At 40.1% G+C, this 14,994-nt stretch overlaps 1 protein-coding gene across 1 annotated transcript in view; it reads right to left on the reverse strand.

Moving 5' to 3' along the window:
- Window positions 1-734: 734 nt before the first annotated feature.
- Window positions 735-14,994, reverse strand: part of LOC114668452 (cadherin-related family member 3-like) — a 44,453-nt gene continuing 30,193 nt past the window's right edge. Inside the window, exons 14-19 of the mRNA XM_051921202.1 lie at window positions 13,720-13,946; window positions 11,753-11,934; window positions 10,720-10,739; window positions 9,060-9,091; window positions 4,506-4,554; window positions 735-1,086 (exon numbers count right to left, since the gene is read on the reverse strand). Coding sequence (XP_051777162.1) covers window positions 917-1,086; window positions 4,506-4,554; window positions 9,060-9,091; window positions 10,720-10,739; window positions 11,753-11,934; window positions 13,720-13,946 — 680 coding nt within the window. The 3' untranslated portion in view covers window positions 735-916. The remainder of the gene's footprint in view (window positions 1,087-4,505; window positions 4,555-9,059; window positions 9,092-10,719; window positions 10,740-11,752; window positions 11,935-13,719; window positions 13,947-14,994) is intronic.

A 14,994-nucleotide genomic window follows, 5' to 3' on the forward strand; every position in this document is an offset into this window, starting at 1 on the left:
GGGTTCGTGGCCAACCCCAGGGGGCGCCTGGATGGTTCCAGAGCCCTGGAGGACAGCACTTCCACCACACCAGGAAGTGCTGCTAGAAGACCATCTCAGAGCACCTGGGGCACATCCGGGGTGTTATAAAAGGGGCCGCCTCACTCCATTCGGGGATCCGGAGTCGGGAGGAGGAAGACGGAGCTTGCGAGAGAGGAGTGGAGGCGGCCGAAGAGAGGAAAAGACTGAGTAGTCGTGTGTGAATTGGTGGAACCGTATTGTAAATAAACACGTGTGTTGTGGACATTGGTGTTGTGTCCGTCTGTGGCCAGGCTATCTGTTACAATAGATAGATAGATTGCTGCAGTACTAGTAAGAACATACTGTTGGTAGATAGATGGGTAGGTTGCTGTGTAAAGTTCTAGATAATAGATTGCTAGATAGACACATCAATGACCTCCATACACACACGTTGCCAAGCAGGTTCCCCTCTCCCATACTGGCAGTAAACACACTTTACTACTCCATCATTAAGCAGCTGTTAGCCGTTTAAATTGACCCGCACATTCCACTCTGTTGTCCTCATTACAGCACCATGCACCATATGTGTGGCTGAGTTGCAGGAGTGACCATATATATTCTGTCCTTTATTTCTAAAAGTCAATGGACAAATCATATCACTATTCATTCACACTTTATTTTAAATGGTGCTTTTTTCCCCCAGAGATCATCATCCTCATCAAATACTTCACAAAGCAAACAAAAACACAACATGTAGCAACATAAGGCACAATACCAAATAATGAATACCATGGATAGCTTGGACATCTTCGTTCTTCCTTGTCAGTACTTCATTATGTCTTCTAATTAAATTTTGGCTGCTGCCTTGACTGTTGATATATATTTATACACACATTCTTCTTTACATTTCTTTTTCTTATTTCTTTAGAACTGATGGAAGTTCTGAGTGTTTTTCCGCGGCTGAAGCTGCCATGGAGAGCTCAGTGTCTTTGAACAGCCCGTCTTCTTCCACTTCCCTGACAATGATTGGGTCCTTCCACCTTCTTGCGCCTGATCTGCTGTTGTATTTATAACTATTTCCAGTCACTAAAATAATTAAAAGCAAAGTGGGTTTTAGTCCCAGACAATCAGAATGGCTTACACCCGTAAACTCAGCCATGGCAGTGTTTGCATTATGTCGTATCTGTAATAATGAGCGGCATCCCTAAACATGTGGGCCCAACAGGCAAACTCACTTTGGGAGCTCAGTATCACTGCTGACTAGTTTTCATATGGCATTTTCAAGATTAAGTGTAGATGTTTCTATATTATATGTTGGTTTATTTTCCTTTTTTTGGACATTGTTGTTACTAATAACATGGCAGTGTGGAGTCCTCTGGTTCTGTGAAGTTGCCATGTGTTACTATGGTGAATTTGGGCAGAGGATATAAAACTGGCACCACAGCAGAACATTTAAAAATCTGAAAAACAAGCCTCCCATTGTGTGCAAACCAATCTCCTCTTCTACCCGGTTATACCCGCTGACTGGTATTGGAGCTTCTGGTCACCAAGCCATAGTACTGCGGCATGTCGTCATGATGTGGAGAACAGCAGCAGTGTCAGGAGGACAAGCAACAGTGTCAAGTCTACTCTTATAACATGCTGGTTTGAAGAACTTTATTCTCAATATGAATTCATTGGTTTTTAATATTACATTAATTTTAAGGTCAACATGATAATGGAGTGAATTTAAATTTGGTATAATAAATCGATTTTAAGATCAGGATAATATCAGTATGACAATGCATCAAGTTTCATTTTGGTATAACAATATGTCACTTTTAAATTCAGTAGATTCATGCATTGATGTGAAATTCAGTACAATATTGCTTGGATTATATGCCAATTATTATACGTAATTATTACATCCATTATAACCTCAGGATAAGTTCAGTATAACAATGCATCAGTTTTGAGCTAAATCTGGAAATGAACCAGTTCTACGTTCTTTATAATAAAGTGTTTTAAGTTTAGTGATACTACTTTCTATTAACTGAATAGTGCAATTCAGAGGTTTTTGATCTGAAGGAATGTTCAGAATAATTGCATTGATTTTTTTAACTCTTTTTGATAAGGTGTGAATATTTAGTATAATAATGAATCAATTTTAATGTCAAAATAATTCTTAATATAATTGTATCAAGTTTAAGTTGAGCATAACAATATTAAAATTTAAATTCATTTAAATTCATTTTGGCACAATGAGGGTTTTAAGTCATTGGTAACAACACATCAGTTTTAAGTTCAGGATCATGTCAATATAACAATGCACAGACTTCAAGTTATTTTTGGAAATGCATCACTTTTAGGTTCAGTATAAAATAATGCATTGCTTCCAGTTGAAAACTCACTTTTTTCATAGGTTTCCAAATTAAAATTTAGGTACATCCTAAATTCACGGTATTTCCTTGTTATATTATTTGAATTGAATTTCCCATTGGGATTAATAAAGTATCTATCTATCTATCTCTATCTATTATATGAAACACAGTTTATAGCGTTCTATGCAGTTCTTGCCCAGTGGTATACATAGGACAAACGTGAAAAAGAATCGCAACATGTATACAGGAGCATCAAAACGCCATCAGAAGGATGGACTCATGATCACTGATCTATACACATACAAAATCAACCGGACATACATTCAACTGGGACAATGTACAAGTAAGATTTAAGGCCGGCAGGCTGAATCTTGGCTATCAAACGAAAATGCCATCAACAGACATTTGGACATGAACCCAGCATATGCAAACTTAAGAAGACAAACATCCTCATAATAAATAAAACTCTACAACCAACACCGTCCTAACCCCACCTCATTACCCCCCCCCCCCAATTTTGCTATACAATGCCTTTGATTCTTGTATGTCTAATCATTACCCTCTGATGACAGCTCCTGGCAGGAGCTGAAAGCTCAGGAATAAAAATTACTTTTTGATATGCAATTCATTCTCTCCCTTTGTGGATCTCCAACTACAAATATATATATATATATATATATATATATATATATATATATATATATATATATTATGTATATATGTATGTATATACAGTACATATACACACACAGTAGAACCTTGGTTGTCGAACGACTCTTGTCTCTAACAAATTGGTTCCCGAACGAATTTTCCGAACAAAAAACGTATCAGTTTCCAAACAGAATGTCGGTCCCCAAACAGGCAAAACACATACTCCACAAGCTGAGATGTGCGGCGGAAGAGTGTCACTCACCCAGCAGTCTCCGCTCGGTGCAAACCCCTGCTCAAATTTACAGTGCCTTTTCTTGATTTTTGTTTTTTTTTTTGTGTGTTTTGTTGTTCTTTATATAAGAAACATCCCAGAAGGACAGTTAGCTGATGTTTCTATTGAAGGGGACTCCCCTTCCAAACAGTAACATCTCCCCACTTCCCCTTCATCACCTCCTTCCACTTACACCATCAACTCTTCACCATACAGGTTGGGTGGGTTTTGTGTGGGTGCCGATGGGGGGGTTTGTTTTAGTTTGTTTGTTTTCTTTTCAAAATTTGATTACAAAAATGTCTTTTTTCTTACTACTGTATTTGTTGAACATCAATAAAAGATTAATTACCAAAACACCAAAACCGTCCTCTGTACAGGTAAAGTGCAGTTCATTTTCATCTATATTTTATTCTGTTTACTTTGTGTGTAAGATTTTATGCATTTTCATTGTTTTTGTATATGATTTTATGCATGAAGTTCTGTTATAAAGATTTAAATAAGCACTCATCTGGGGTTCAGGAACAGATTAATCCATTTTACATTCATTCTTATGGGGAAAATGGTTCCAGTTTTCAAACAATTCAGTTTCTGAACAGCCTTTAGGAGTGAATTATGCTCAATAACTGAGGTTCCACTGTGTGTGTAATATATATAATCTAATCTAATCTCCCATATTGCAATTTAAGATGTATATTTTTTTCCTGTGTTTCCCATCTTAAAAGCGGGGTATGTCTTATATTCAAGATATTTCATTGTAAGTTGAGGTCCTCCTGACAACTCGGCTCATGTGGGGTCAGAGGCCACGCCACCTGCACTTGCTTTCCCAGCCCTGTCAGCTGATCCAAGACAGGATCCTTCCAGGCACTTGCCCAAACACACTTAACTTCCGGTGGATGACCTGTCTTGAAGCACATGTGGTTATGGCTGCTCCAACTCTGCCTCAGTGCAACTGCAAATGCACAGATGGGCAATTCTCAATGTGTCATTCATTTTGAGGACTGTAATTTAAGCTCATAGTGGATTTGAAATTTATCGGGCATTGCCCTTTGTAATAATCCAACATACACATTTTTGGCATTTCGAGAGCTGCAGTAAAACCTGCCTACACACAGATCATATGTGCAGACATCTCACAGACAGTGATCGGTCAGTGACCTGAACCCAGTTGTCTGAGCAGTTTTAACCAGGCCATCACTGGACTGTTTTGTGTATTTAAACCCTACCTGGGTCCACGGCTTCACCATCAAACACTGTGTTGTATTTCTTTATTTCCTGAAAAAAACAGATAAGTGTATAAAGGACACATTCAAAAAGGTAAGTCAGCAATGTGGCACCAGAAATGCCACAATGGGGTACAGCATGTGACCAGTCCACAGCCCTAGCCTGGGTGCAGTGAGAAGTATCTGAGATTTGCTTCTATATAAATGGATATTTTTGTGGGCATAAATGATATCCTACATCTCACATAAAGATAAATTTAAAAACCAAAGAATAACAGAATTAATCAATTACTGCCCATCTCCAGACTTGGTAATGAATATGCCAGACTGCTGTCAACTGATCTGGCCGGTTTGTGAAGCACAATTCAATTTTTTAACTGCAAGAGGAAATGAGCAATTACAGTACTACTTACATCATGACATTCTTACTCCAGGTATGAATAAAAGGATGATAAGATGCTGTAATGTCACATCCCATACATCTAAAAGCGGTTTGGAAGTTTGCAAAACTGCATATGGCCGCCAGCACAAAGGGAGGAGTAGTGGTGGTAGCAGTAGTGGAAATTCTAACACAGTTTAGAGTAGTGAATATTGCAAGAGTAATGCTCAAATTACATTTTCAAAAATAAATCTACACCCGTTACAAATGTGGCTGACACATTTGGACAAGTAATGTTGATCTTTGACCCACAAAGGAGAAACTGAGTAGGTCAAAGATGGTTGTTCAGCAGCATTGTATAAAACGATTTAGAGAAATTAAGTCTGTTCATGGTGAAAGTTACTATACAAGTAGTCTTGCTGAAGCCAGATGTATAATATATACCAGGGGTCCCCAACTCCGGTCCTGGAGGGCCGCAGTGGCTGCAGGTTTTCCTTCTAACCCTTTTCTTAATTTAGTGCACTGTTTTTGCTCCTAATTAATTTCTGCTGAATTAATTTTAATTGACTTGTTTTTTGAGATTTGTTCCTCTGAATTGCTTCATTTCTTTCCTTAGTGAGTGAGCCAACAGAAGACCACGTAAGTCAGGACCTCAAACTCCAACCAATTTCACTCCAACCAGTTGTTTAATTAGACTCTAATTCTTGTCGTTAATTAAACCCGTTCTTTAATTCCATGACTTGTTGCTGCTCTCATTGTGCAATAGCAGACATTTCTAAAAATGTTGATTTTCTCTTGTCTAAGAGCTCTGTTAAAATGTTTTGGGGACCTGAGCAGATCAGCATTCCTGAGACCTTTATTTTCAGATACTGTATGATGGTCACAGTTTGCTGGTCATGTTTTGGCTCATTTTGCATCTCATTCTTGTTCCGCTGCTAATTTAGTCAAAGAAAATTCATTCAAAAGAAGATTAAAAAACAGGTCACTAAATAAGAATAGGGTTAGAATGAAAACCTGCAGCCACTGGGGCCCTCCAGGGCTGGAGTTGGGGACCCCTGATCTGTACAGTGTGTCACACCCCGTTAACAGGACTGCCGTGGAGAGAGCTGATAACAAAGAGCCACTGGAGGTGTACATTCCAGTACTCAAAAGACCCAAAACAACATATCAGCCTAACAACACCAGTAGGTGCACAGTTGAGGCTACACAAGTATCCACCTTCTAACTGCACGTTGTGGAAAAATAGTTTTAGGGTAACAGCATTCATCTTAAAGAAATAGCGTAAAGGGTTAATAAATGTCAGAAAGCTGTTCAGGCATATCAGGAAACCCGATAACGGTTAAATGAACAACACAAGACAAGAGAAGGTTGATGTAATACACCAAATGTACAATTAAGAGATCCGCAGATGTCCTGTAAACAATAAAACTGGGCAGTTGTCACATACACAGAGATTTCAAGGGTAAAATCTAAATGAAGAGATATTGAGGAACAAGGACATAATGGAGACAGACGTATTTAGGCTGGTTGTGCTGTATGCTGAATGCATCATGACTTTTAACCAATCAGAGTCAGCACTGTTATGTAAATTCAGTCATCAATAAGAATGAGCTTCTGTTTTTATTCTGTGGTCATTCTGTAACAGAAAGTTGTGAAGGATGTTCAACATGGTGCTGAAAGAGAATAAATGATGCAATGAACAGCTTTTCTCCTGCCTCATTACTGACTCAAATGGGTTTTTTTTTTTAATCACACTAGGGGGCTCTGCCCCCTGCTCGCTTCGCTTGCCAACCCCTGTGCCTGTGCTACACACTCGCCTCTTTGCGGTTCTGTCACTCGCGTATGGGGATGCAAATGTACAATTTAAACAGATTTTTATTTTCATGGGAATTGTTACATATGCGTACTAGAACTATTTTACGTTACAGCAAGTAATTAACCACAGCAAAAAAGAGTAAAACGTAATAATTTGAAAGTAAATTATGTTTCATGTTGCGTTATACGATTTCGTTCTGTTTTGCTTTGAAATTAACATGCAAATACTTTTTAAACTTACACTTTTACTGTAAAACTTCAGGAAAAATAATTTTTTGAATTAAATTTTCGTCAATATCGCATTGAATTTTGATTCTGTGTTTGGGCTTTCATCGCAATGTGACAACACAACGTATAACTGCCCGTGACTGAATTTTGTTTCTTTCTCTCTATTAAATAAAACGACTTTTTCAAATTTTTGGCTCTGAGATTTGTAAATTGTCTTTGCAAAAGCTATTCTAATGGGAAACTGATATGCCATTTGTATTAAAACACTAACAAGATCTCCTTTGTTGTGTAATGTTATCCCTTGAAGATGTACCACATTACCTTGCTTGGATTCATCCTTTTTTTGACAGTAATTCGTGTGGTGGCAGACCGGACAGTGTTAACAGTTGTAGATATTCTTTGTGATATTGTAAGTTGATGTTTTCATCTTCCGCACCATCACCACCAACTGTCTTAGCAGAGTCTATTGATACGCATTTAAAAAATTTGACGTGTAACCGATCAACAATTTTTGGCGTTATTTCGTTTGACTTCATCGTTTCTCGGTGCTAGGATTGCCTGTGTACTCATTTCTTCTGTTGATAACCCTTCAGGATGAAATTCTTCAATAAGATTTGGACACAATACGTCTTCTTTAATTGGGAACTTAAAGTGAGGAAAACGTTAAAATTTATAAGAGCTGAGAGAGCAGGAACTCAGTGTGTCTGACAAAAGCATTCACACCAATGAGAGGTGAGAGGGCCGTGAGAGGGCGTGGTTTGAGAGGAGGGCGGGACTTGAAAAAATCTCATGGCCAAGGTCTCAACTCGCGGGACTTCCAAAAAGTCTCATCTTATTGCAGGATTTTTTTATTATAATAGAGAGACTTGTCTTGTTAGAGGATAAGTTTGTTTCTTTAATTAAGATGTTAATTTCTACCATAACATTGCAGTGAATAACTAAAGAAAGTTAGCGTTGCTGTCTGATTGGAAATGCAGACATGCCTGACAGAATAGAGCCACAGTGTCTTAACACACATCATACACGCTGACCACAATGCTCATCTACACTGTATGTGATGTTTTTATGCCATAAATTGATTCAACAGTCAAAGGTACAGAATGATATTGTAGCAGACTGAGGCACTTGTGACATTTGGAGCCAAGTGGCGCCGCTGGTCTCCTCAGACACAATGCTTCATAAGCTTCGATTACTGTGTGCTGCTGAGCCCCTGAATTTATAACAGTAATTTGAGCTTTTTATTTTCTGTCAGTGTCACACCTTTTGTTCAGTTTATTTTACTCTGTCCCTGAAACCCCGCAGTTTAAACTTCATGGACTGGAAGAATTTTGTTTTAAGAAGAAGTCCTGTGGGCTTAGACTTTGCAGCGTAGTATTTTGCCACTATTTATTAAAAATTTAATGGGTTGTCCCCATGAGAGTCACGTCTGGCCCAGCAAGACTACTATATAAAAGAAAGATCAATAGATGGACTATATACAGCCTCAGAAATTATTCAGACCCCTTCAGTTTTTTCACATTTTGTTATGTTGCAGCCTTGTGTGAGAATCGTTCATAAATTCATTTCTTTCCCTCATTAAACAACACTCAATACCCAAGAATGACAAAGTGAAAATAGGATTTTAGAAAGTTTAGCAATAGAATATAAACCTGAAATAAACCACTGATACAAGTATTAGTATAGTAGTCCTATACTCCGTGCTTCATCAGTTCCAGCTTGGAGTCTTCTTGGATCTGATGCTACAAGGTTCACACACCTGGATTTTGGGATTTTCTGACAATGCCAATGATTTTAGCAGAAGGCTGCAACATAAGAAAATGTCAAAAACGTGAAGGCCCTGACTAACCTTCTGGAGGCACTGTAAGACAGAGAGATCCAGGTGGATCTGAAAGGTGCCATCTTAGACAGGTAGATACCAGACCCCTCAGGTGTAAATCCAACTCAGGTGCCTAAACCATGAGCTGTACTCATCCCACTGTTCTTCTGCTGAGACATTTAATTGCACGTCTTCTGCCCTGCCCTGTACTTTAATGTAGGTCTCCGTAGCGCATAACCCAAACTGATCTCTTTAATCAGCAAGTGGACAGCACGCATAAAAGGGTACTTAATATTTCTTTGTCTTCAATTTTACTTACTGTCACGGTTTTCATTTTGTCCTTCCTTGGAGCTGCATTAGAAGAAAAAAAAAACAGATATTGTCATGAACTAAAAATCCCAAAGCCCGTAGTAATGACCACTAAGAGGGGCCTGTCACCATCAAACCCCAGCTAGTAATTGGGAAAACACAGAGTCTTTATAAATGGATTTACTCTTCACAACTGCTTGTAGTAAGAATTAAACTTTGTAGGAGCACAAAAGGCAAAAAGGAGTTGCCTGCAACACCAAAGGCAATGGAAAGCAGACCAGTCCTAATACAGATATTCAGAGAATCGTCAAAAGAGGGAGCAGTGGATTGAAAATCTAGAAATCCAATAAATCGCAGAAATACAAGCACAAGTAAACTCGCCACTCCTTAGCACATTCAGAATGAACCACCAGGAACTGCGGGTGACCCTCTATAGGGTGGAGGGCAGTTCCTGAGGGGCTGTGGCGCCCCTTGGGGGACCTCCCAGAAAACACATGGAATGTAACACAGGCAGCTTACATACATATATTAACACAAAATTGAAAAGAAATAATATTACCCACCATCAAAATAGTAACATTAACATAATCAACATAAACCAGAGATTCAAAAATAAAGACCTGAGACATGAAGCTGAACCCAAGCCAAGTGGAGGAACCTTGGCTGAGACATGACAGGCATCAAGCCATGTTATAAAAAGAAGACCCAGAGCAGCGCCTCAGGTGACTTTTCTGACTGCACAATGGCAGTATGACACTGAGATTGTGCCACCACATCAGCCAGTGATAATCTTATTTGTCAGACTGCTCTTGGGATCTTCCTCTACTCCCCTCCTTCGCTGTCACATACTGTATTGGTACATACCCAGCTCAATTTTCCTTCCTGCTGTGCTTTAGTTTCAGTTTTCTCTCAGCCATTTTGTTTGCCAGGGTAGTGCGATTATAACATTTTTAATCCTTAAATTTGTAATTGGAAAATACATCCTCCATACTTTGTATAATGTCTTTTGCTGAAGCCTGCATTAAAGTATACGGATTCTCAGCCTTCTAATTTCTTGGTGAGTAAAGCTATCTGTACACATCTGCTGCAAACTAGCAGGACAATTCGCCCACTTTGTCATTAATTTGTATCCAGTTTCAGAATATGACCAGAGGTTGGCACAGTGGGAAATCCTTTTTTTTCCACCTCCAAGAACTTGGTTAAATTATTTAAGTTTTTGGTTAAGATGACCATGGAATTAAATAATAAACCATTTCACAAGACATACTGCAGACGTATTATTGTGGAAATGAACTCATGGCCTCGCAATTACAGAACAGCCTGAGTTCGAGTCCTGCAGCCAGTCAGTGGGTTGCGCATTAGAGAGGTGGCCATTGCTCTGAGTGAACTCCTCAGCAGGGACAATAAGCTTGAAACAAGCCTGGTTAAACTGAAATATGTGTGATATCCTAACACAGGGTGATGAGGGTCTGCTGGAGCAGGGCTGGGAATGGCTCCAGCAGATCTCCATGACCCTGTGTTAGGATATAGCGGGTTGGACAATGACTGACTGACTGACTGACTGACTGACAGATGACACTCTCAGGAGTCATTCATTTGAAGTGGAATTATTTGCGACAGTTGGACCCACTTTTAATGGTTTAAGGAATAACATAAGGAATCACACTTACCCTCTCTGAACACTTTTATCCTGGATTGGGAAAAGAAGAACATAAAAGTTAAATGGGCCGGTGAGAACAAATCATATCAGAACATCTCACTATGTGTGAGGATTCTCATTAGCTAGATTTAGAAAATGTGAGTGCTCCATGGTGTTCAGCTCTGTTTAACTAACATATAGCGCCTTCTATAGCAAACAAAATCACAAAGCACCTTAAGCAAAGTGGATCATGGTACAGATTAGCCTGAGATGACAAGATAATAGAACATTAAAGCATGAGATGAAATGCAAGGAATTACCATCCATCCATCCATCAAGATTCCTGAACCACTCTTTATCAAGGAGATAATGAGCTCAACTCGCATCAAATCTGTTTATGGGACTCTCTCCTTGAGTTCTTTTCTCTGCCCATTTTGTGATGTCTCTCTTTCTCCTCAACGGTGTTCATCTTGAAAAGGCAGACCCCCATTGGGATTGCACGTAAGACATTTTCACACGCTACAGGATGACAGACATTGACTGATTAGATGCACTGGTGACGTGTACATTTGTGTGACCTTGCTAGTGTACTTGAACAGTTGCCACAAGGGGGAGCTATTCTCTTTGTTTTTAGAAGGTGTGTTAGTTCCTACGTTTGGGAAGAACTTTGGCCAACACTGCATTGGAATTAGTGGGTTCAGAAAATAGAGGGATGACGGACACTTGTGCCAGAGGTATTCTGCTTTACTTGCTCTCCACGGTCCGTGATTCAAGTGTCTGTTCTGACTGCGTCTGTGTGGTGGTTGCATGTTCACCTCATGTCAGGGTGCTTTTTCATCCATTTTCCTCTCACTTCCAGATACATTCTGGTTAAGATGATTGAAGAATCTAACTGTGTCTGCCACGTGCATGACTATGTCTTGTGATGGACTGGCATTCTGACAGGAGTTGGTTCAAATCTGAATAACCTCCAGGTCCCTGTCACAGAAGTGGTTTCTGAAAATGGGTGGATGAATGGATGATATCCTGAGAAAAGCTGAACAGAACTCGGTTGTTGAACCTACCTCTTTGGTGCTTTCAGGCAGCAGCTGTCTTTGAGACCCGTAGACCTCCATACAAGGTAGCACACAAAAGCAACCAGCGCCACAAAAAACAAGGCCATCAGGGTCAGGAGCAGGGGGACGTACCACGCCTTGTCCTCATAGGAGTTAACAGAGGGGGTCAAGAGGGTCAGGCCTCTCCGGTGCTGTGAAGAAACCACAGATGAGCAGGTGATTAGAATAAAAGTGAGAGAAAGATGACCAGACCAGCCTGCTCACTTCATTGCTCTTAAACATTTAGTGTTAACTCCATAAATCTGCTAAGAAAAAAATTCTTTCAAAAAAAATGTAACTTTTGTCTGAACTGCAGCAATAAAAGAACAAAAAATAGTCACAATGCAGGAATATCATTTGATACTTAAAGTCTGACCCATTGCCACCTTGAACTCTGTCATCCTGGATAGAGAGCAGTGTCACTTTGGCATGAAACGTCTGGTGGGGCCATGTGGGCCTGGGAGAGAGAGGCAATGTCAGAAGGGGTGGAGTCTGGGAGACAGATGTTATCAGAAGGGGTGGAGCCTGGATAAGAATTGCTGTCAAAAAGGGGTGGAGCCTGAGACACATGCTGTAAGAATGGGTGGCGACTGGGAGAGAGAGAGAGAGAGAGACATGCTGTCAAAAGGGGTGGAGTCATTCTAAGAAACTGTGCAGAGGATGTGTAGGAGTATGTGAAAAGGGAGAGACGGAGATGATGAAGAACTTCAAAAGCAGCATTTACTGGACCTGCTCCTCTGCTTAAATCCATTGGACTGCCAGTTAGCCTTTGTAAGGATCCTGGCCTGGATCGGCTCAGTGTTTTGGGGAAAATGAGAGCAGATGATTTGGTTTTTGAGCACAAATGAGTGCTGTGAGACACAGCTGGTGGGATAAATGTGTACACAACAGGAAAAAGATCATTGGAAGGAGCCGTGAAAAACAGAAGTAGCCACAGTGCTGTTGGAGGACAGCTTCCAGTAAAGTTCATGAGAGGGTGTGAAGGAGAGACACGACATTGCACAGCATATTAAAACACCAGCACCAGCGATGATGACATGTCAGGCAAATAATTCCATAAAATGAAAGATCTGTGAACATATTGTCTTAACAGTGCATTCACCAAAGATCAGGATTAAAAGATATTTCAACATTAATTACCGGGCCATGTAGTTGAAGAAGAAATTGTGACAACCTTTAACAAGGATCTGGATGAGCTATTGGGACAGCTTAGCAATTCGCTAAACAAACAAGCTTGATGGGCTGAATGGTCTCCTCTCATTTATCATATTTATCAAGTTGTAACATCAGATTCTCAACAGCAAAAGCAGAAATGCAAATAAATATTAATCCATTTCCAAATGTTGTTCCTTGGGTGAAGTGCTTAATCATATTGTACATAAACCATGGATGTGATTCATGGTAACACACTTACCTTCAAACCCCCTTCTGCCCTTTGGCATTGACCACATGCTGTCGTCTGTCTCTGGGGTGCTGCCCCCTTAGCCAGCATACTATCGTACTCACAGCCCTTTGGCATTTGTCTTACTGTTGAGGTGTGTTTTAAAAGGTTTGTCCAGCATCCTGCAGAAACCTCGATGGAGGTCCATTACAGGACTCACCTGGACTCACTGGTTGTAGGAAAAACAATGTTGGCAAAATCAGAGACCATGAAGACGATTTCTGCCTATTCTCCATTTTGTCCGGGCTGGCTGCTCATCCCACCATGCTGTGCGAGGTGGTGCTACTGGGGTCTACAGTCATTAAACTAGATAATGCCTCTTTCAGGTGCAGGTACCTCTTATCCAAAGAAATTTCTTAGTGTACAAAAAATGAAAACAGAGGGTGAGCTCCCTCTGTAAGTCAACATATGGCGTCAATATGACTTTGCCTTGTAGGACATGTCCAGATGAATAAGGGAATGACACAACTTTTTTCAGTTCCATTGGACTACTCACATAGTAAGATGTTGTTGGGGGCGCAGGTGTTGCAGCTTTCCTCACGCTAATGTCAAGCAAGACAGAGCCTGTCCTCGGTTTACTGACTTTCACGTTGTCGTCAATGATGAAGACCACCAAGTGGTAGAAGTCCTGCATGTCGGCGTCACTGAAAGGGGACTTTAAAATCAACTTAGGAGAACTGGAGCCCCTGGATGGGTCAAAGCCAAAATGGTTGTTCACATTTCCTGTAGAGACAAAGTAAAGTTTGAAATTATCTGTGGATTAGGGAGGAGAGTCATTGTGATTTTGAGGCGCAGAAGCATCCAGATAGCCAAAACTGAAAGGATGGATGCTTCTGTCACGATTATTTTAAACTTTCCAGAAAAACAATTAAATGGAAAACTCTGGAATATAAAGCAGAGTGAGGAAGAGGAGAACAATAGAGCAAGAATCATGCACCTGGAGTGGGGTCCATCAAGGGCACGATTAGTCAGGGGATCCCAGGAGAGGCTTGTAAAGAATACCAGAGGGCATCTCTATGTGCCCCATTGTTTTTTCAAAGCCAATGCTTTCCTTGGCTTATTTTCTTGGTTGATATGTGGACTTCGTCTTGTGGAAAATTCAATTGTGTCATTAATTTTTATTTTTGCTTTCATTTTGATTTGTTTTTTTTTTCTTGTCTTATTTTCGTTACCACATGCTGTCATTTTGTTTTCTATAAGTACAAGAATTTTGTGCATTTGTTTATACAGTTGCCATGTTAGGATGACTACAAGTGTTTGATAAAGAACGTCATCATCAGAATGGCGTAAAGGTCTGCGTCGTGCACTGCCAGGTGTCCAAGATTGTGGATTTCTTCTAAAATCTCTGCGTGTCACGCATTGTTTTGGGTTTTGAATCTCCACACATTAGTTCCCATTATTTATTTTTTACATAGAATACTTTTTTTTTTTTCGTTAACATAGTGTTTTCTATCATTTTCTGTGAGATGGTTGGGACAGGTGTTGTCATAAATAAACATTATTTTGTATTATGCGCTGGATGAATATTTTCATTATGGAGAATGTAATTTTAACTTGAGCAACTGGCATATGGAGCACTGATATCATAAACACACAAGTAGGGAGCGTCTGTCCTCTGGATGTTTTGCTTTTTTTTGTCACAATGGCTTTACACCTGGGTGGCACAGTGGTGCAGTGGTTAGCGCTGCTGCCTCGCAGTTAGGAGACCCGGGTTCGCTTCCTGGGTCCTCCCTGCATGGAGTTTGCATGTTCTCCCCGTGTCTGCGTGGGT

Source organism: Erpetoichthys calabaricus, chromosome 18 (assembly GCF_900747795.2).
Source record: "Erpetoichthys calabaricus chromosome 18, fErpCal1.3, whole genome shotgun sequence".
NCBI classification, from domain to species: Eukaryota; Metazoa; Chordata; class Cladistia; order Polypteriformes; family Polypteridae; genus Erpetoichthys; species Erpetoichthys calabaricus.